This window comes from Monodon monoceros, unplaced genomic scaffold (genome assembly GCF_005190385.1).
Source record: "Monodon monoceros isolate NGI ecotype Baffin Bay Population unplaced genomic scaffold, NGI_Narwhal_1 Super_Scaffold_6, whole genome shotgun sequence".
Classification (NCBI taxonomy): Eukaryota; Metazoa; Chordata; class Mammalia; order Artiodactyla; family Monodontidae; genus Monodon; species Monodon monoceros.
The window spans coordinates 34,897,447-34,920,225 of NW_021703783.1; the positions used below are offsets into that span (position 1 = coordinate 34,897,447).

At 35.9% G+C, this 22,779-nt stretch overlaps 1 protein-coding gene across 2 annotated transcripts in view; it reads left to right on the plus strand.

Annotated features, from left to right (window-relative positions):
* Positions 1-22,779, plus strand: part of ARID2 (AT-rich interaction domain 2) — a 168,112-nt gene that overhangs the window by 116,064 nt on the left and 29,269 nt on the right. For both annotated transcript variants that reach the window (XM_029204619.1, XM_029204620.1), the window contains exons 14-16: positions 834-1,030; positions 1,289-4,152; positions 10,859-11,007. In XM_029204619.1, the coding sequence (XP_029060452.1) occupies positions 834-1,030; positions 1,289-4,152; positions 10,859-11,007 (3,210 nt within the window). The remainder of the gene's footprint in view (positions 1-833; positions 1,031-1,288; positions 4,153-10,858; positions 11,008-22,779) is intronic.

The window sequence follows — 22,779 nt, forward strand, 5'->3', positions numbered from 1 at the left end:
AAATTTTGTAAGGTTAGATTGTAGTGTGATGGAAGTTTAAATACAAGGGAATTTTGGAAATCACATCTGGTGTTTGTGGTCAACCATTACTAGGCTTATCAAAGAAAGAAAAGGAAGAAATCACGTTTACTTTTTTTGCACCTACTTTTATGCATTAAAGACATGGCTTTCACCCTTTTAAGTCTTGACTAATAGTCTATAACTAAACTCTGTCCTCAAATATTATGGCTTTTTAAATATATATACATTATTTATCTTTTTATTTTTGGCTGTATTGGGTCTTCGCTGTTGTGCATGGGCTTTCTCTAGTTGTGGCGAGTGGGGGCTACTCTTTGTTGCGATGGCTTCTCTTGTTGCGGAGCACAGGTTCCAGGCGTGCAGGCTTCATTAGTTGTGGCTCGTGGGCTTCAGAGCACAGGCTCAGCAGTTGTGGCGTACAGGCTTAGTTGCTCTGCGGCATGTGAGATCTTCCCGGACCCATGTCCCCTGCATTGGCAGGCGGATTCCTAACCACTGCACCACCAGGGAAGTCCCATGGCATTTTGATATTTTGCAAAGTTCATCAAATAGGCATTGCCTAGATGCAGCTTTTTTGTTAATTACAGTAGAATTGTTTTAAACCCAACAGTGTTAATAAATAATGATTTTTAAAATTGGAGAATTGACCTTTTTTTAATTCCTTGCTTCCCACCCTTGCAGAATATAACTATGATTCATACTAGTTCATACATAAGTAGCAGTGAATATGCTGCTGCCATTCATGTAGCAGTTAGAAGTTAGTGGTTTTTGTTAATGTGCTAGTTATTAAAACTGAGTATGTGTGTACTTTACAGAACGGTCTTTCCAAATCATACAGTGAAGAGGGTGGAGGATTCCAGTAACAATGGGCAGGCACATATTCATGTAGTAGGAGTAAAAAGGAGGGCTATCCCACTTCCCATTCAGATGTACTATCAGCAGCAACCTGTTTCTACTCCCGTTGTTCGTGTTGATTCTGTTCCTGATGTATCTCCAAGTCCTTCACCCGCAGGTATTAATTTTTATTGTGTTTTAAATATTACCGATTTAATAAGAAGACTAAATGAAAGCTTATATACCTTTAAGATGTGTAACTTTTCCTTGTTTTTCCAGTAACATTTTATTTCTCGTTCTATTATTTTATCAGATTCATATGATGCAAACTTGTTAATTTCTTAAGACTGTTTTCTCTCAAATTGAGTAAAATAATTTCTACATGCAGCTTTGCAGTCATTTCATTATGAATTTTGACTTTTCCCTATATTTTCAGGAATCCCTCACGGACCACAAACTGTAGGAAACCATTTTCAGAGGACTCCTGTTACCAACCAATCTTCAACTTTGACTGCAACACAAATGTCTTTTCCAGTACAAGGTGTTCATACCGTGGCACAGACTGTTTCGAGAATTCCACCAAATCCTTCAGTTCATACCCACCAGCAGCAAAATGCTCCGGTGACTGTCATTCAAAATAAAGCTCCAATTCCTTGTGAAGTCGTTAAGGCTACAGTAATCCAGAATTCTATACCCCAGACAGCAGTTCCTGTTAGTATTGCTGTGGGAGGAGGAGCTGCTCAGAGTTCTGTGGTTCAGAATCATAGTACAGGGCCCCAACCTGTTACAGTTGTGAATTCCCAGACATTGCTTCACCATCCATCTGTAATTCCACAACAGTCTCCATTACACACAGTGGTACCGGGACAGATACCTTCCGGCACTCCTGTTACGGTAATTCAACAAGGTGTCCCACAGAGTCATATATTTGGCAGAGTACAGAACATGCCAGCATGTACTTCTGCAGTTTCACAGGGTCAACAGTTAATCACCACATCGCCCCAACCTGTGCAGACTTCGTCTCAGCAGACGTCAGCTGGCGGCCAGCCACAGGACACTGTTCTCATAGCACCCCCACAGTACGTAACGACTTCTGCGTCCAACATTGTCTCGGCAACTTCAGTACAGAATTTTCAGGTAGCTACAGGACAAATGGTTACCATTGCTGGTGTCCCGAGTCCACAGCCCTCAAGGGTAGGGTTTCAGAACATTGCACCTAAACCTCTCCCTTCTCAGCAAGTTTCATCAACGGTGGTCCAACAGCCTATTCAACAACCACAGCAGCCAACCCAACAAAGTGTAGTGATTGTAAGTCAGCCAGCTCAACAAGGTCAAACTTATGCACCAGCCATTCACCAAATTGTTCTTGCTAATCCTGCAGCTCTTCCAGCTGGTCAGGCAGTTCAGCTAGCTGGACAACCAAACATTACTCCATCTTCCTCACCATCACCTGTCCCAGCTACTAATAGCCAGGTCCCTACTGCCGTGTCATCTTCTTCCACCCCTCAGTCACAGGGACCACCTCCTACTGTCAGTCAAATGCTATCTGTGAAAAGGCAGCAACAGCAGCAGCATTCACCAGCACCCCCACCACAACAGGTACAAGTACAAGTTCAGCAGCCACAACAAGTACAAGTGCAGGTTCAACCACAGCAAACAAATGCAGGAGTTGGTCAGCCTGCTTCTGGTGAGTCAAGTCTGATAAAACAGTTGTTGCTTCCAAAGCGTGGTCCTTCAACTCCAGGTGGTAAGCTTATTCTCCCAGCTCCACAGATTCCTCCCCCTAATAATGCAAGAGCTCCTAGCCCTCAGGTGGTATACCAGGTGGCCAATAATCAAGCAGCAGGTTTTGGAGTGCAGGGACAAACTCCAGCTCAGCAGCTATTGGTTGGGCAGCAAAATGTTCAGTTGGTCCAAAGTGCGATGCCACCCACAGGGGGAGTGCAAACCGTGCCCATCTCGAACTTACAAATATTACCAGGTCCGCTGATCTCAAATAGCCCAGCAACCATTTTCCAAGGGACTTCTGGCAACCAGGTAACTATAACAGTTGTGCCAAATACAAGTTTTGCAACTGCAACTGTGAGTCAGGGAAATGCAACTCAGCTCATTGCTCCAGCAGGAATTACCATGAGCGGGACCCAGGCAGGAGTTGGACTTCAGGTGCAAACGCTTCCAGCCTCTCAAGCATCTCCAGCTGGACAATCATCTTGTACTACTGCTACTCCCCCATTCAAAGGTGATAAAATAATTTGCCAAAAGGAAGAGGAAGCAAAAGAAGCAACAGGTTTACACGTTCATGAACGTAAAATTGAAGTCATGGAGAACCCATCCTGCAGACGAGGAACCACGAACACCAGCAATGGGGATACGAAGGAAAATGAAATGCAGGTGGGAAGTCTCTTAAATGGGAGAAAGTACAGTGACTCAAGTCTACCTCCTTCAAACTCAGGGAAAATTCAAAGTGAGGCTAATCAGTGCTCACTAATCAGTAATGGGCCATCATTAGAATTAGGTGAGAATGGAGCATCTGGAAAACAGAACTCAGAACAAATGGACATGCAGGATATTAAAAGTGATTTGAAAAAACCTCTAGTTAATGGAATCTGTGATTTTGATAAAGGAGATGGTTCTCATTTAAGCAAAAACATTCCAAATCACAAAACTTCCAATCATGTAGGAAATGGTGAGATATCTCCAATGGAACCACAAGGGACTTTCGATGCCACTCAGCAAGATACTGCCAAAGGTGATCAACTAGAAAGAATTTCTAATGGACCTGTATTAACTTTGGGTGGTTCGCCATCTGTGAGCAGTATACAGGAGGCTTCAAATGTGGCAACACAGCAATTTAGTGGTACTGATTTGCCTAACGGACCTCTAGCTTCAAGTTTGAATTCAGATGTGCCTCAGCAACGCCCAAGTGTAGTTGTCTCACCACATTCTACAACCTCTGTTATACAGGGGCATCAAATCATAGCCGTTCCCCACTCAGGATCAAGAGTGTCCCATTTTCCTGCCCTGTCATCTGACGTTCGGTCTACAAATGGCACAGCAGAATGCAAAACTGTGAAGAGGCCAGCAGAGGATAATGATAGGGAAACAGTCACAGGAATTCCAAATAAAGTGGGAGTTAGAATTGTTACAATCAGTGACCCCAACAATGCTGGCTGCAGTGCAACAATGGTTGCCGTGCCAGCAGGAGCAGATCCAAGCACTGTAGCTAAAGTAGCAATAGAAAGTGCTGTTCAGCAAAAGCAGCAGCACCCATCAACCTACGTACAGAATGTGGTCCCACAGGTGAGTCATTCTCGTATCACATTTCTCTTACAGAAATCCTGATGTGTCAATATGATTTTAGGGGGAAATGCACTGTTTTTCCATGTTTTACCTTGAAAAGTTAATTGGGTCGGCTCATCAATGTACTTAAGCTGTTGTGCTCTTTTATTTTTCTCTGTTTTTTATAATATTAAACAGTTTTCAGTTGTTAACTTTAGCACATGGTTTAAAGCATCTTTCTATTTTGTTATAGACCCAAATTAGTAATTTTGTAGAGCCAAGAAAGAGAAGCACTTCTAATCTAACGTCTTTGGGGGAATTTTTAAAACGTAACTTAGTCTCCTATGTTAGGGGGGTTGCGGGGTTGCTAAGGGTTCTCCAAAAGGGGATTTCTGTATTTGATTTTGACATGAGTGTATTTTTGTGCCTCCTTTCACAGTACTTTTGTAAAAAAGGTGAATTCCATAAGAATTTTATCAAGTGTGTTCTTATTATATCTATGTATTGAATTAGTTGCCTTTATTCTTTGAAAAGGTTTATTTCTTATAATTTCAGTTTGTTTCAGCTATTCCAGTATTTTAAATTTTGTGTCTCTTATTCCTTTGCTTTACTGTCATGTTTCTGCTATTCCCTTTTGAATATATACTATCCTGTCTCTGCATGCCTTAGTAAATAAAAGTGTTTTCTTGAATCAGTGCTACTGAATTGAGGGTCCAATCAGCCTGTAAAGATTTTAAGGACAATCTTGTATGCTATTTCCTGGATTACTACTTCTTCATTCTCCCTTTCCTAATTAGTGCATAGCCGGAACCTTCTGTGACTGTTGCCAGCTCTTCTAGCGTTCTTCTGGCTTGGGTTTCTTCTCTGTGCTTATGATGATAACAGCAGATTGTTGGTATTGGTACCAAATCTAGATGGCAAAGCAGGGGTGGTGGGGGGGAGCAAAATAGAAGATGAAAAAACGAAGAATCCCTTGCTTCAGAGCACGTCATTCACTAATACGCGTCTTTCTTCATGTGAACGGATAAAGCTGCTCTGGGGGCAGAATGAGGTTTTTAATTCATATGTTAGTATTGCTTAGATCTATTTCAAGCTACCTAAATAGGTTGAGTATTCTTTAGTGGATATTATGTACATGGCAATAATTAATAAGGAGTTTTGGTGGAAAATACTAAATCATTTTTACTTAAGCTTTTACAAGTTGAGTTTTTCATTTATTAAGCACACTAAAAAAGTTTTTTTTAGTGATGAAGTGTTTAACATATAGTAAGCATTCAGCACATTGTTTTAATTTTATATTTAATAATTTCCCAATTCATCTTGATTATGTGTTTGACTTTTTTTCCTTTTAGATTCCTTTATAATCCCAAAGAGTTATAGTAGACCAAGCCAAATTAGAGAAAATCTCTATTACTATGGAATTGTTTCATCCACCCTCATTTTTTGTGTCAGCCTTCCAGTGTGGTTATATTCAATAATGATACCTAAGTAACATAAAACGAACAACAATACTGGCTAAGACTAGGACCTGTGTTGGGAATTTTGCACTAAAGCATTTTGTTATTTGATCCTCAAAGAAAGTCTATTAGGTAAAAATTTTAATTTCATTTTAAAGATGAGGCCCTCCAATGCTAAATAACTCGCCCACGGTTACCAGCTAATATGAGGTAGTACTAGGACTGAAACCTGGGTGTGTGTCTGAAATCAAAACTCATGCTATTAACCCATTTCTCCACTATTCTAAAAGATTTCTTTGTAAAGTCCTAGATATCCCTTTTATATGTAACATATTATTTTAACTATTAGGTTATAGGATGTGAGTACCACCGAATGATAATTTTAGGATATTAATGCTAGAATTTAACATATTGGACATGCATACATCTAACTCAAGCCATAAAATTAATATATTTTATTCCTAATCTGAAAAATGTGTATAAACTTTTTATGTATTCTCTCCAGGAATGTAGTTTATTTAAAATAGCTACGGTCTAAAGTTGGTATTTGGTTGGCATGTAGAAATTTATAACTTTGCAAGGAAAAACAGACATAACATACATGGTGTCTGTGAGAATGAGAAACAAAAAAACAGGATGTGTATGTATAACTCTTAGCACAGTGCCTGCTACACGGTCTGGCACTCAGTAATGGTGCAGGTATATTTTATCTTTATATATAAGATAAGGTACCTATAAAGGCTAAAAAATTATCAACTGTTCAAGATGGAATCATAAGTTTCCTTTGAAGGGAGGCTGTTGGGCCTTCTCAAGAGCCTGCTAATAAAAAACCATTTCCATTGTTGCCCAGAGTCTTTAAATTTCTTTATATACTCTCAAAGTTGCATTTTAGGCCTTGGTTTAACACCATTTTATTCACTATTTGCATTGGTACTTTAAAGGGGTAAATGAAATAGAGGAATTTAAATGTGTTTTTTTTTTTTTAGCCATACCTTGTTATTTCCACCATTTTAAGGGGTCTGGGGATGTTAAGGAGGCACCTTTACCCCAAGAAGGGACTTCCAGACTTTTGCAGAATGCTCAGAGCTGGAAAGGCTGCAGGGAAACGTCCCTGCTGAGAATGGCCAATGGGTAATCCTTCCTAATACCATTGTTACTTAATTTTTCTTTGCTCAGTTTTGTTCCTTCTCACTCCCATTAATCAGCTGTATTAATTTCATTACAGAAAAAAAGCTAGCAACAAATAAAGGAGAAAGATATGTGACAGTAATATAGCCATAGATTTTGTTTTTAAGTAGTATTTAGCTGGGTAGGTTATATAAATACAAAATAAATTGTACTTCAAGGCACATTTCTTTATTTGTAACTATTTTTTTTCAATCTGTTACATTTGCAAGTTAGAGTGCAATATGGGTACCGTTTCTGAAAGCCGTACTCTCTTCCACTATTCATGAATTTGTACCTGCTGGAGGCATAGTATTAGATTGGCATGTAAAATAATAAAAATGAAAGAAAATTAGTTATAAATACTTACCTAAAGACTTGTCTTTTTCAGGAGCATGTAAAACACATGTTGAGTATATCTGTATCTGTTCATCCCATGATCTGATGCCATACCTAATTCTTGTATATAAAGATAGTTTACTTAAGGATGTACTTATTTAAGGCATTTTATAGATGCTGCTTCTCAGTTTCCTGTCCTTCATACATGAATCCTTTCTGAAATGGTGCCAACACTGAATATGGGTATCTTCCTGGTCCCTTTCTTTCTTTGATAAAGCGTTTGAAAAGTTACTCAACCCATCAGAAAGCATACCTGCAGCCTCAAGGGGGCAGTGTTTAGTCATAGCCATAGAAAATCATTTTAGCAAGAGTCACAAGAATGTCATTTTAATGTTTTTTTTTTAAAGAGTATTACTGCTTAGATTAGTAGACTAGTAGTACACTGTAATAACTAAAGTCATTACCACTAAACGTATTTTTTTGTTTACATTTCAATGTGTTCTTATAAGACAGGCTTGGTATGTATATATTATCTAGTTATACTTAATAAGAGGAAAAAAACTGGATAGTTTAGGAAAATAAGGGAATATTAGAGCAGAAAGAGCCTTAGATATTATCTTGTCCATAACCCTCATTTTTAAGAGTTGAATGAATTCTCCCACGCTCACAGAGACCTCTTTTCCAGTGATTTCTGTTATTGTCTTAATTCTGTTCTCTAAAGATCTGTACTACATTTAGACTAAGTGTAATCTCTTTTATATCACATTTAGAGTAAATCTAATTCTTTTTCCTTACAAGCATTTAAAAGTATCTCTCCTTACTCACCTCTTCTTTAGAGTGTATTTTCCTATTCATTTCAATTAGACCTTAGGTGTTATAGTGTCTGGTTTATTCATCATCCTGTTCACCTCAACCAGTTCCATTTTCTAAGTGGCTTTCAAAATGTGTAGCTAGAATTGAACACAGTATTTCATTACTACTTAGTAAATAATTTATTTTGAGAAAAATAAATTATGACTTTGTAGTTTTTCTAACACAGTTTGAATGTTTAAATTTTAGTCTTATTCTAAGGTTTTTTTAAAGCTTAATATTAATAAGAAAGTAAACATTTAAGAACTTCAAATCCCGTCATATATCAGAAAGTATCATCAGTACAGTCTAGACTTTTCAGCCATAGTTTATTCTTGAAAAGATGATAAAGGCAAGATTATAATTTCTTATTTTAACAAAAAGAAATCCATGTATCCTTCACCCAGCTTTAGATATTGTCACCATTTTGCCTTTCTAGTTTCATCTCTTCCCCACCACCATTTTTTTCCCTGAAGTAAAGTAAATCCCAAACATTATTTCATTTCACCAATAAATACTTTAGTATATATTTATAAATACTTTTAAATAAATATATATATATATATCCATTATATGGATAATAGTAGTTTAATATTATATGACACCCAGTTCATGCTCAGTGTTCCCTAGTTGTCTTTAAAAATGTGTTTCTTAAACATTTTGTTTGAATTAGGATCTACAAGTTTTCTGCACATTGCATTTGGTTAATATGTCTTTTATTCCTTCTTAATTTAACAGCTTGGATTAACTGCAGTTATCCTTGCCACATCCCTCATTAATCATTAACAATTGGGGCTAAAATACCCTATGATTCCCTGTTATTTAACTTTTCTGTATGAGACCAGTAAGAGTTCTACATTGAAGAAGAAAAAATAGGATAAAGCTTTGTTAGCACTTATAAAAACAAAAATAAGCTTAATTTACAAATATATGACAGGAGAGTCAATAAAATACCAAATGTAAATGGTAATAGTGTAGGGAACCAGAAAGTTCATTATGAAGGAATTTGATAGCTCTGACAAATTTACCCTTTAGTTAAAATTCTGGGATTATATTTGTGTCAGTATTTGTATTTGGCTCAAACTGATCCTTTTGGCTACTCCTATTTATTAGAGTTTCCTGGAATTTTTTATGCAGTATTTTCATTTCAAGGAAACAGTTTGACTAAGTTTTTGCTGTTGTTGTTGTAAATAGATTGATTCTAATGTTATCGTCCCTTCCTTTCTCTCTGATCCTCTTCTCTCCCCACCCCCACCCCACACCCCCCAGTTCTGCTTTCTTACTCTTAGTTTATATGGCTTAAAGAATCCACAGGTGAATGATTGTCAATCCATGTTCCCAGCTTTAACTTCTGTTGATAGATAATTGCACTTATTGATCTGTCCCTGTCTCCAAAGTGAACTCATCATCTTTCCTCCAAAATATGGCTTCCCTCTGGACTTTTCTATTAGCATAAATAATAATTGTAACAATTGGCATTTACTGAGAATCAGAGCCAGGCTCTTCATGTATAGTTTCTCTCGTCTTCCCACCATCCCAAAAGTTAGATTTTATTATTTACACTTTATAGATGAGGGAATTGAGGATCAGAGAGGTTAAGTAGTTTGCCCAGGGTCACATAGCTAGTTAAAAGGTAGATTGAAATTCTGAGTCCTGATCTGTCAAGCTGGAAAGTCCACATCCTACCCATGATACCTGTACTGCCCTAAAATGCATGTTTTTCATGCATGTATATGTTTTCTCACTAACAACATGATAAAATAATAAGAATGGGACCCTATTAGAGAAATAACTTCAATCACATCCCAAAGTAGATTTTTTTTTTTCTTAGAACTTGTAACTCAAAAGTTCTTATGACTTCACATTTCTAAGAACCTTTTCTTTTGGCATTTTATTCTCTTCATTTATTCATTTTTATGCTGTGGCCTTATGTGTTTGTGTTTTGTCTATTTTTAAAAAATTATTATGACTTTCAGTAAGAGGTTTTCAGCAATTTTTAACTTAATTTTGCTCCACTATTTCCAATATTACCTTATAAATAAACAAATATATTTAATATTTTCCCAAAGTTTAAATGTATTACCGTTAAACAATGTTTTGAAAATGATGTGCTACCATTTCTGTGAGAAATTTAGTATTTTTTCCTTTGTGGTATGTATGTTATGAGTGAAATCTGAATTAAACTTCAAAGAAAATGTATTGCCTCAAATTGTTTTAAGCTACATTATAATTATTATGTGTTTTTCAGAGAGAAAGGATGGGATATAGAAGAGAAAAAAATGTAGCTTATATTAAAAAGACTTATGCATACAATTAGAATCCTTGTATTATCCATCAGAACTTATAGCCGAGCAACTTTAAAGACTAAAGTTGTTAGTTAAAATAGCTTTTGCTGCAAAGTAATATTTACAACATTTTACTTATATGGTTACATCATTTTTAACATCTGAAATTCCCTTTGCTTTATACTATATATTGTTTTATATTCATTAAAATCTTAAAGGAAATATTATACAAAGAAGAAATAATTTGCAGTTGATTTTTTTGTGAAGAATATATGTAAGTAAATCAAATGGGTGAATTTATAATAAATTTCTCTTTTTAATCTATAATTGTGTTTCTACCCAATTTTATTAATTAAAAAAATCTTAATTCTAAATAATGTATATTCTGTGATAGTAACAACAATGCAATCTTGCTCTAATTCATATGAAATGAATTTGACTTCCTAAACATATTTCTAAAATTAGTTATCTCTTAAAAGAGTTTCTAAAAGGTAATCATTAAAATTACAAATATAAATTTTATATGTTGGAAGTGCATAACTATCAATGTAATCAAATTCATAAGCCTATGATATAAGATATGAATGTTTTTCAGTGTCATTTCACAAACTGTGTGGTTGTGCTTTTTCACAGAACACTCCTATGACACCTTCACCAGCTGTTCAAGTACAGAGCCAGCCTAACAGTTCTCAGCCTTCTCCATTCAGTGCATCTAGTCAACATGGAGATCCAGTGAGAAAACCTGGGCACAACTTCATGTGTCTGTGGCAATCTTGTAAAAAGTAAATGGCAGTTCTATTTGATATATGTAAATGCTCTTTATTCTGGAATGCCTTTGTATTTAAATTCCTGTCATCTCTAGTTTCATGAGAATTTTCTTTTGAAGCCACTAACTTTTTAGCAAAAATATTTTATGTTAGAAGTGATATTTACGTAGATCCAGTGGTACCTAAGCCAAGAAATTTATATAAATGGTGGAAAGAGCTTCATTGCCTTATGGTAGTTATTAGAGAATATTTCAGTATTAGTTTTTAACAAAAGAAAATCAGCTAAGAATTTGATTTTATATTTGCCTATGAAAAGAGATAGGTTTTTTAAAGTGACTTGAAGTTAGTGGTAGTCATAGAATTCCTATATAACAGAAACTTAAAGATAATCTCTTATTGAAGAATGATTTGTCTTAAATTTGAGTTTAAGATGGACACCCCATGAAAATTTTAAAAACCATATTATCTCACAGTTTAATAACTAAGATGAACAATAAGTGGAATTGAATTTCTTAAACAAGGCTTTCTTAGACTTAAAGGAAAACTTGTGAATAATATTGAACTTGAGAATAATATTGTTTAAACTAAAATCTCAGTTCCTGTAACAGTACTCAGCTAAGAACCTTTGTCTTGTCACTTTTTAAGAGCTCTAGGACTAAGGCACTTGTCTTAATAGACATAATATCCTTCATTTTTTTAGATATCGAAGATGCCATTTTACTTTTCCTAACTATAGCAGAAATTGCCTCATCCTTTTGAAAATTGTATTTGCTATTCATAATTTTTATGATATAGACAGATTTCATATATAGATTTGTTGTAGGATTGTGGCTGTCAGTGTAGCCTAGGGATTATTAATAGTATGCAAAATTTCTTTGGACAGTGTTTATCAAACTTTAAATCTCAACCCAGCAGTGGGGTCATGAAATCATTTTGGCAAGTCTACCAGGAGGGTTTTGCTTGTTTTTCTTTTCAGTAAAAAAGTGAATAAAATATATCAGATTCCATTATGTTGGTAAGGGTAAGTATTGTTTTCAGTTATATGTGTATATAAGTGTGCATATCTAGGTCATAGTGTAAAAATCTGTCAAAAAGCTTGTTTAAAATTAGTGCTTTATGTTCTATTTCTTTCATTTATTTAATTTGACCATTTTTTTAAAGTTTATGTTGTAAGTTAATTTGAAACTTTTTTCACTGATGTCAAATTCTATTCTTTACTTTTTTTTTTTTAGATTTTGTTTTTTGTTTTTCCATTGCAAAATAGTAGCTGATGGAGTAGGTAGTCAGTTAATGCTGTTAGTTGACGAAAAAGTTTCAGAATAGCTTCTTTAAGTGAAGTGTTAGAGTATTTCAAGAAAAAAAAATTTGCTGGAAGAGTTAATGAACCTAAATGCACAGCAGTTTCCCATCTTGCTAGTAGGATTAATGTTACAAAATTTGATGATCTACCTCTTCTTTTTAAGTCTTTTCTGGAAAAGACTCAACAAGACTTCTTAGACCTTATCAATTTTTAAAGTCTTTTTAGATACTGCATTTGGTAAATAAGTTCAGTTTGATTCTGCAGATACTTACTGAGCACCCTTTTAGAAGGGTTCATGTGCTAGGAGGTAGAGATAAAAGATCACTCTGAGCTTTTAGGGAAGCAGATCCAAAAAACAAATAAATTACAGTTTAAATAAGTACTGTACAAAGATAGTCTTACAGCGTTACTGGCAGCATAATGGGCAGTTAATATAATGCCGGGGTGGTTAGAGAAGTTTTGCTATAGACATTTCTTTTGAGTTGGTTGTTAAAGAATGAGTAGGAATTTGTCATGCAAAAATAATTCCAGTCAGCATAGCAAGTGCAGGGAATTATAGAAGGAGCTAGTTATGCCCAGGGAACTATGAGAAGCTTAGGATACCAAGAGCATAAGGATGTGAGGAGAGTAAAGGCTTTTATTACAGTTGACCCTTCATATCTGCATCTGAGGGTTCCACCGAACATGAATCAAAAATACTCCCCCCAAAATTCCAGAAAGTTTGAAAAAGCAAAACTTGAATTTGCCGTTTGCTGACAGCTATTTACATAGTATTTGCATTGTATTAGGTATTATAAGTAATCTATAAATGATTTAAAGTATATGGGAGTATATGCTTAGGTTATATGCAAATACTTTGCCATTCTATATAAAGGACTTGAGCATCTGCAGATTTTGGTATGTAAGGGGGACCTGGAACCAATCCGCAATGGATACCAAGGGATAACTATTCATTTTTAGTTTCAGTTCCAAGTGGAGTAATCCATGTCGTAGCTATTGTCCCTAGATAGCTATGCTCTAATTTCTTTAATATCTGATCAAAAATAGTAATGAAGAATCTTCCTTGTTGCAATCAGATTCAGAACTAAAATTATTTCCTTCACTGATATATTATTGTGAAATGCGCCATTCACCCTTACATCACACGTATTAGTAATTTCTTTTTTAATCTGCAGGCATGTATCTCTAAAAATTGAGGACCCTACTCTTTAACCATAAGTTATACCCCTGCAGAAAAATAACATTAATTTCTTCAATATTATGAGTTCTTCAGATAGCCAGTCAGTGTTTACATTTCTCCGCTTGTCTTCTGTTTACTTAGAGTTTGAACTGGAATCCAAGATTCAAACATTGACTCTGGTTGAAGTCTTTTAAGTCTCTTTTAATCTGTAGATTACCCCTCCATCTCTCAGTTTTTTTCCTCGCAGTTTTTTGTTGATAAAAGCAGGTCATTTGCCCTGTAGAGCATCAAAGTCTGATTTTGCTGCTATTGTGTAGCATGTTACTCTGACCTTGAATTTTCTGTAAGTTAGTAGTTAGGAATCTGTTTGATCAGATTCCAGTTTGATTTTTATGAAGTGTGTTTTAGAAATGGCATTGTGTACTCCCATCAGGCGATAGGTACTATCTTATGTCTCTTTTTGTGATGTAAACAGCCATTGAAAATTATGGCCTAGATACATTATTTTATTGTTTATAAAATGTAAAGCTTTCCTTTTTATCAACTCTGATTTCTCTAAAGAATAGTTTCTAGAGAAAAGGCTAGAGAGGTTATTATTTCTCTTATTTACCAATTTTCAAAATAATGAGTTGTTTACTAACACTTCAGAAAGCTGACTATGAGGTTAGGTTTTCTATTTTTTAATTTGCTTTTGATTTTAGTATCACTGGGAACGAACTTATAAACATAAACATATTTGAAGTATTTCAGTGCATTGCAGTTATTTTATCCTTCTTAGTGTTCAACTTGTCCCATCTTTGGCCAGTGAAGGCCTCTTCAAGCTGGTTATGATCTTAATATGTCTTTGATAGCTTCCTTGCTCTCTGTTAGATGGAATGTTCCAGACTTAACTTGTATATTTCCTGCCCCATATGGGGAATCAGCTATTTCTCCAAGGACGTCTGGAGTCTTTTAATGGGAAATGATAATTAGTCTAGGCTTCAGGGAGTACCCATTGCTTTTAAGTTGGTTATTGCTTCTAGGACTTTTCAGTGGACAGCCTAGAAAAACTAATGGTTTTTATTTCATGTTTAGAAAGACCTTCTCAATGCTTAGATCATAAAATACACATTTTGTTGCCTTCTGCACTTGAATATTTTTTTTGATCCATCTGTAATTTAGTTTCATGTATAAAGTGAAGTATGAATCTAACTATTGTTTTCCAAATGACTAACATATTGATGAGTGCATTTTTTCTTTAGGCATTCGAATGGCCACCCTCGATATGTACTAAATTTTTGTATGCTTTTTTTCTGTTTCTGAATCACTTGTTATCCGAGTGGTCTCTGTCCTTATCATACTGTCACTTTCAGTTTTGATGTTGGATGGCAAGTTCCACCTCCTAATTTTCTTTTTCAGTGTTTCTCATTATTGTTTCAAGCACTTACCTTGCACCAGGCACTGTGTTAGGTTTTGAAATTAGAGTGATGTATAAATCAGACTTGATACCTGCACAGATATTTATCCTTTCAAATGAACTTTAGAATGTTTCCAGAGATTCCCCCAGGAAAGCATGTTGGGATTTTCATTTTAATTCCTTTTAGTGAATAGGTATTTTTGTTTGTTTTTAGGTAGTGACTATTTTTCCAGTATTGATTTTTCCTTACAAGAAAAAAGTATCATCCCATGGTATTATAGTCTTTTTCACCCCAGTAGAGCTTTAACATTTTCTTCACATAAATCCTGCAACTTTATTAAGTTTATTGCTAGTTATAGTTCTTTTTTCTTGTTAACCATAAATGATCTTAACTTCTACTGTATTTTTAACTGGTGGTTGTTTTCTGTATTTATGCCTCTTAGTTTGTCCTCTCATCCAATTATAATATCTAATGTTTCCAGAACATTTATATAATAGTAGAGTGGTAATATTTATCTTCTTTCTTTTTTTTTTTATCCCTGTCCTAAAAATGTTGTGAGGGTGTAGCCCCATTGCATGTACACTTGTTTATAATGTCACAATGTATTGTTATACTAATTTGACATATGCATCATAAAACATGCACAAGCCAGCAAATAAAAGAGAATCATTTAGGGCTTCCCTGTTGGCTTAGTGGTTGAGAGCCCGCCTGCCAATGCAGGGGACACGGGCTCGTGCCCTGGTCCGGGAAGATCCCACATGCTGCAGAGCGGCTGGGCCCCTGAGCCATGGCCGCTGAGCCTGCGCGTCCGGAGCCTGTGCTTTGCAACGGGAGAGGCCACAGCAATGAGAGGCCCGTGTACCGCAAAAAAAAAAAAAAAAAAAAGAATCATTTAAAATGGCACAAACATTATAAATGACTTTAAAATGTATATTATTGTGTTTATAACATATTTGCTCTTACTAAAAACTCATCATTATTAGTCACACTTTAAATAAGAGCAATGTAATTGAATAGCCTTCATTTTGGTTTTTTAATCTTAGTTCAGTACAATGTGATGAAGCAGTACTAGGTTCAGTTTATTTTGAGATTTAATTTAAATGGCTGTCAGAGTAAAGAAAGATTAAAAAAAAATACTTAGACCTAGATGGAAGAAATACTCTTGAAATCATGAAATTCATCTTTTTAATTTCATGCATAATTATGCTAATGTTTTGTTGCTATTGAAATGGAGCTGTTAAACAGCCTGTTGTTCTTGCAAACTAATTGAATGATACTGCATTTTATTTATTTATTTATTTATTTTAATTGAAGAATAGTTCATTTACAATGTTGTGTTTGTTTCTGGTATACAGCAAAGTGATTCAGTTATATATATGTTTTTTCAGATTTTTTTCCATTACTGGTTATTACAAGATACTGAACATAGTTCCTTGTGCTATAAAGTAGGACCTTGTTATTTATCTATTTTATTTAATGCAGTGTTTATCTGTTAATCCCAAGCTCCTAATTTATCCCTCACTACCCCACTTTGGTAACTGTAAATTTGTTTTCTGTGTCTGTTGAATCTGTTTCTGTTTTGTAGATAAGTTCATTAGTATAATTTGTTTAGATTCCACTTATAAGTGATATCGTATGATAGTTGTCTTTCTCTGTCTGACTTAGTTCACTTAGTATGATAATCTTTAGGTCCATCCATGTTGCTACAAATGGCATTACTTCATTCATTTTTGCCTGAGTAATATTCCATTGTATGTATGTGTGTGTGTGTGTGTGTGTGTGTGTATATACATATATATAAATATATATATACACCACATCTTATTTATCCATTCATCTGTCAATTGACATTTAGGTTGTTTCCATGTTTTGGCTATTGTGAATAGTTCTGCTATGAACATTGAAGTGCATGTATCTTTTCAAATTAGAGTTCTCTCCAAATATATGCCGGGGAGTGGGATTGCAGGGTCTTATGGTAACTCTATGTTTAGTTTTTAGTTTTTTAAGGAAGCGCCGTACTGTTCTCCATAGTGGCTGCACCAATTTACATTCCAACCAACAGTTAGGGGTGTTCCTTTTTCTGCACACCCTCTCCAGCATTTGTTATTTGTAGGCTTTCTGATGATGAGCATTCTGACTGGTATGAGGTGATACCTCACTGTAGTTTTGGCTTCCATTTCTCTAATAATTAGTGATATTGAGCATCCTTTCATGTGCCTATTAGTCAACTGTATTTCTTCTTTGGAGAAATGTCTATTTATGTCTTCTGCCCATTTTTTTTTTTTTTTTACATCTTTATTGGAGTATAATTGCTTTACAATGGTGTGTTAGTTTCTGCTTTATAACAAAGTGAATCAGTATACATATACATATGTTCCCATATCGCTTCCCTCTTGCGTCTCCCTCCCTCCCACCCTCCGTATCCCACCCCTCCAGGCGGTCACAAAGCACCGAGCTGATCTCCCTGTGCTATGTGGCTGCTTCCCACTAGCTACCTACCTTATGTTTGGTAGTGTATATATGTCCATGCCTCTCTCTCGCTTTGTCACAGCTTACCCTTCCCCCTCCCCATATCCTCAAGTCGATTCTTTAGTAGGTCTGTGTCTTTATTCCCGTCTTACCCCTAGGTTCTTCATGACATTTTTTTTTCTTAAATTCCATATATATGTGTTAGCGTACGGTATTTGTCTTTCTCTTTCTGACTTACTTCACTCTGTATGACAGCCTCTAGGTCTATCCATCTCATTACAAATAGCTCAATTTCGTTTCTTTTTATGGCTGAGTAATATTCCATTGTATATATGTGCCACATCTTCTTTATCCATTCATCCGATGATGGACACTTAGGTTGCTTTCATCTCTGGGCTATTGTAAATAGAGCTGCAATGAACATTTTGGTACATGACTCTTTTTGAATTATGGCTCTCTCGGGGTATATGCCCAGTAGTGGGATTGCTGGGTCATAGGGTAGTTCTATTTGTAGTTATTTAAGGAAACTCCATACTTTTCTCCATAGTGGCTGTATCAATTCACATTCCCACCAGCAGTGCAAGAGTGTTGCCTTTTCTCCACACCCTCTCCAGCATTTATTGTTTCTAGATTGATGATGGCCATTCTGACCGGTGTGAGATGATATCTCATTGTAGTTTTGATTTGCATTTCTCTGATGATTAATGGTGTTGAGCATTCTTTCATGTGTTTGTTGGCAGTCTGTATACCTTCTTTGGAGAAATGTCTATTTAGGACTTCTGCCCATTTTTGGATTGGGTTGTTTGTTTTTTTGTTATTGAGCTGCATGAGCTGCTTATAAATTTTGGAGATTAATCCTTTGTCAGTTGCTTCATTTGAAAATATTTTCTCCCGTTCTGAGGGTTGTCTTTTGGTCTTGTTTATGGTTTCCTTTGCTGTGCAAAAGCTTTGAAGTTTCATTAGGTCCCATTTGTTTATTGTTGTTTTTATTTCCATTTCTCCAGGAAGTGGGTCAAAAAAGATCTTGCTGTGATTTATGTCATAGAGTGTTCTGCCTATGTTTTTCTCTAAGAGTTTAATAGTTTCTGGCCTTACATTTAGGTCTTTAATCCATTTTGAGCTTATTTTTGTGTATGGTGTTAGGGAGTGATCTAATCTCATACTTTTATATGTACCTGTCCAGTTTTCCCAGCACCACTTACTGAAGAGGCTGTCCTTTCTCCACTATACATTCCTGCCTCCTTTATCAAACATAAGGTGACCATATGTGCGTGGGTTTATCTCTGGGCTTTCTATCCTGTTCCATTGATCTATATTTCTGTTTTTGTGCCAGTACCGCACCGTCTTGATTACTGTAGCTTTGTAGTATAGTCTGAAGTCAGGGAGCCTGATTCCTCCAGCTCCGTTTTTTGTTCTCAAGATTGATTTGGCTATTCGGGGTCTTTTGTGTTTCCATACAAATTGTGAAATTTTTTGTTCTAGTTCTGTGAAAAATGCCAGTGGTAGTTTGATAGGGTTTGCATTGAATCTGTAGATTGCTTTAGGTAGTAGAGTCATTTTCACAATGTTGATTCTTCCAATCCAAGAACATGGTATATCTCTCCATCTATTTGTATCATCTTTAATTTCTTTCATCAGTGTCTTATAATTTTCTGCATACAGGTCTTTTGTCTCCTTAGGTAGGTTTATTCCTAGATATTTTATTCTTTTTGTTACAGTGGTAAATGGGAGTGTTTTCTTGATTTCACTTTCAGATTTTTCATTATTGGTGTATAGGAATGCCAGAGATTTCTGTGCATTAATTTTGTATCCTGCTACTTTACCAAATTCATTGATTAAGTCTAGTAGTTTTCTGGTAGCATCTTTAGGATTCTCTACGTATAGTATTCTGTCATCTGGAAACAGTGACAGCTTTACTTCTTTTCTGATTTGGATTCCTTTTATTTCCTCTTCTTCTCTGATTGCTTTGGCTAAAACTTCCAAAACTATGTTGAATAAGAGTGGTGAGAGTGGGCAACCTTGTCTTGTTCCTGATCTTAGTGGAAATGCTTTCAGTTTTTCACCATTGAGGACGATGTTGGCTGCGGGTTTATCATATCTGGCCTTTATTATGTTGAGGAAGGTTCCCTCTATGCCTACTTTCTGCAGGGTTTTTATCATAAATGGGTGTTGAATTTTGTCGAAAGCTTTCTCTGCATCTATTGTGATGATCATATGGTTTTTCTCCTTCAGTTTGTTAATATGGTGTATCACGTTGATTGATTTGGGTATATTGAAGAATCCTTGCATTCCTGGAATAAACCCCACTTGATCATGGTGTATGATCCTTTTAATGTGCTGTTGGATTCTGTTTGCTAATATTTTGTTGAGGATTTTTGCATCTATGTTGATCAGTGATATTGGCCTGTAGTTTTCCTTCTTTGTTACATCCTTGTCTGGTTTTGGTATCAGGGTGATGGTGGCCTCGTAGAATGAGTTAGGGAGTGTTCCTCCCTCTGCTATATTTTGGAAGAGTTTGAGAAGCATAGGTGTTAGCTCTTCTCTAAATGTTTGATAGAATTCGCCTGTGAAGCCATCTGGTCCTGGGCTTTTGTTTGTTGGAAGAATTTTAATCACAGTTTCAATTTCAGTGCTTGTGATTGGTCTGTTCATATTTTCTCTTTCTTCCTGATTCAGTCTTGGTAGGTTGTGCATTTCTAAGAATTTGTCCATTTCTTCCAGGTTGTCCATTTTATTGGCATAGAGTTGCTTGTAGTAATCTCTCATGATCTTTTGTATTTCTGCAGTATCAGTTGTTACTTCTCCTTTTTCATTTCTAATTCTGTTGATTTGAGTCTTCTCCCTTTTTTTCTTGATGAGTCTGGCTAGTCAATTTTGTTTATCTTCTCAAAGAACCAGCTTTTAGTTTTATTGATCTTTGCTATCATTTCCTTCATTACTTTTTCATTTATTTCTGATCTGATTTTTATGATATCTTTCCTCCTGCTAACTTTGGGGTTTTTTTGTTCTTTCTCTAATTGCTTTATGTGCAAGGTTAGGTTGTTTATTTGAGATGTTTCCTGTTTCTTAAGGTAAGATTGTATTGCTATAAACTTCCCTCTTAGAACTGCTTTTGGTGCATCCCATAGATATTGGGTCGTCGTGTCTCCATTGTCATGTGTTTCTAGGTATTTTTTGATTTCCTCTTTGATTTCTTCAGTGATCACTTCATTATTAAGTAGTGTATTGTTTAGCCTCCATGTGTTTTTATTTTTTTACAGATCTTTTTCTGTAATTGATATCTAGTCTCATAGCATTGTGGTCGGAAAAGATACTTGATACAATTTCAGTTTTCTTAAATTTACCAAGGCTTGATTTGTGACCCAAGATATGATCTATCCTGGAGAATGTTCCATGAGCACTTGAGAAAAATGTGTATTCCGTTGTTTTTGGATGGAATGTCCTATAAATATCAATTAAGTCCATCTTGTTTAATGTATCTTTTAAAGCTTGTGTTTCCTAATTTATTTGCATTTTGGATGATCTGTCCATTGGTGAAAGTGGGGTGTTAAAGTCCCCTACTATGAATGTGTTACTAACCCTTTTATGGCTGTTAGTATTTGCCTTATGTATTGAGGTGCTCCTATGTTGGGTGCATAAATATTTATAATTGTTATATCTTTTTCTTGGGTTGATCCCTTGATCATTATGTAGTGTCCTTCTTTGTCTCTTCTAATAGTCTTTATTTTAAAGTCTATTTTGTCTGATATGAGAATTGCTACTCCAGCTTTCTTTTGGTTTCCATTTGCATGGAATATCTTTTTCCATCCTCTTACTTTCAGTCTGTATGTGTCTCCAGGTCTGAAGTGGGTCTCTTGTAGATAGCATATAGATGGGTCTTGTTTTTGTATCCATTCAGCCAATCTGTGTCTTTTGGTGGGAGCATTTAGTCCATTTACATTTAAGGTAATTATCGATATGTATGTTCCTATTCCCATTTTCTTAATTGTTTTGGGTTCATTATTGGAGGTCTTTTCCTTCTCTTGTGTTTCTTGCCTAGAGAAGTTCCTTTAGTATTTGTTGTAAAGCTGGTTTGCTGGTGCTGAACTCTCTCAGCTTTTGCTGGTCACTAAAGGTTTTAATTTCTCCATCAAATCTGAATGAAATCCTTGCTGGGTAGAGTAATCTTGGTTGCAGGTTTATCTCCTTCATCACTTTAAATATGTCCTGCCAGTCCCTTCTGGCTTGCAGAGTTTCTGCAGAAAGATCAGCAGTTAACCTTATGGGGATTCCCTTGTGTGTTATTTGTTGTTTTTCCCTTGCTGCTTTTAATATGTTTTCTTTGTATTTAATTTTTGACAGTTTGATTAATATGTGCCTTGGTGTATTTCTCCTTGGATTTATCCTGTATGGGACTCTCTGTGCTTCCTGGACTTGATTAACTATTTCCTTTCCCATATTAGGGAAGTTTTCAACTATAATCTCTTCATATATTTTCTCAGTCCCTTTCTTTTTCTCTTCTTCTTCTGGAACCCCTATAATTCGAATGTTGGTGCGTTTAATGTTGTCCCAGAGGTCTCTGAGACTGTCTTCAGTTCTTTTCATTCTTTTTTCTTTATTCTGCTCTGCAGTAGTTATTTCCAGTATTTTATCTTCCAGGTCACTTATCCGTTCTTCTGCCTCAGTTATTCTGCTATTGATCCCATCTAGAGTATTTTTCATTTCATTTATTGTGTTGTTCATCGTTGCTTGTTTCATCTTTATTCCTTCTAGGTCCTTGTTAAATGTTTCTTGCATTTTGTCTATTCTATTTCCAAGATTTTGGATCATCTTTACTGTCATTATTCTGAATTCTTTTTCAGGTAGACTGCCTGTTTCCTCTTCATTTGTTAGGTCTGGTGGGTTTTTATCTTGCTCCTTCAACTGCTGTGTGTTTTTCTGCCTTCTCATTTTGCTTATCTTACGGTGTTTGGGTTCTCCTTTCTGCAGGCTGCTGGTTCGTAGTTCCTGTTGTTTTTGGTGTCTGTCCCCAGTGGCTAAGGTTGGTTCCGTGGGTTGTGTAGGCTTCCTGGTGGAGGGGACTTGTGCCTGTGCTCTGGTGGATGAGGCTGGATCTTGTCTTTCTGGTGGGCAAGTCCACGTCTGTTGGTGTGTTTTGGGGTATCTATGGACTTATTATGATTTTAGGCAGCCTCTCTGCTAATGTGTGGGGTTGTGTTCCTGTCTTGCTAGTTGTTTGGCATAGGGTGTCCAGCACTGTAGGTTGCTAGTCATTGAGTGAAGCTGGCTGCTGGTGTTGAGATGGAGATCTCTGGGAGATTTTCGCCATTTGATATTATGTGGAGCTGGGAGGTCTCTTGTGGACCAGCGTCCTGAAGTTGGCTCTCGCACTTCAGAGGCACAGCACTGACTCCTGGCTGCAGCACCAAGAGCCTTTCATCCACACGGCTCAGAATAAAAGG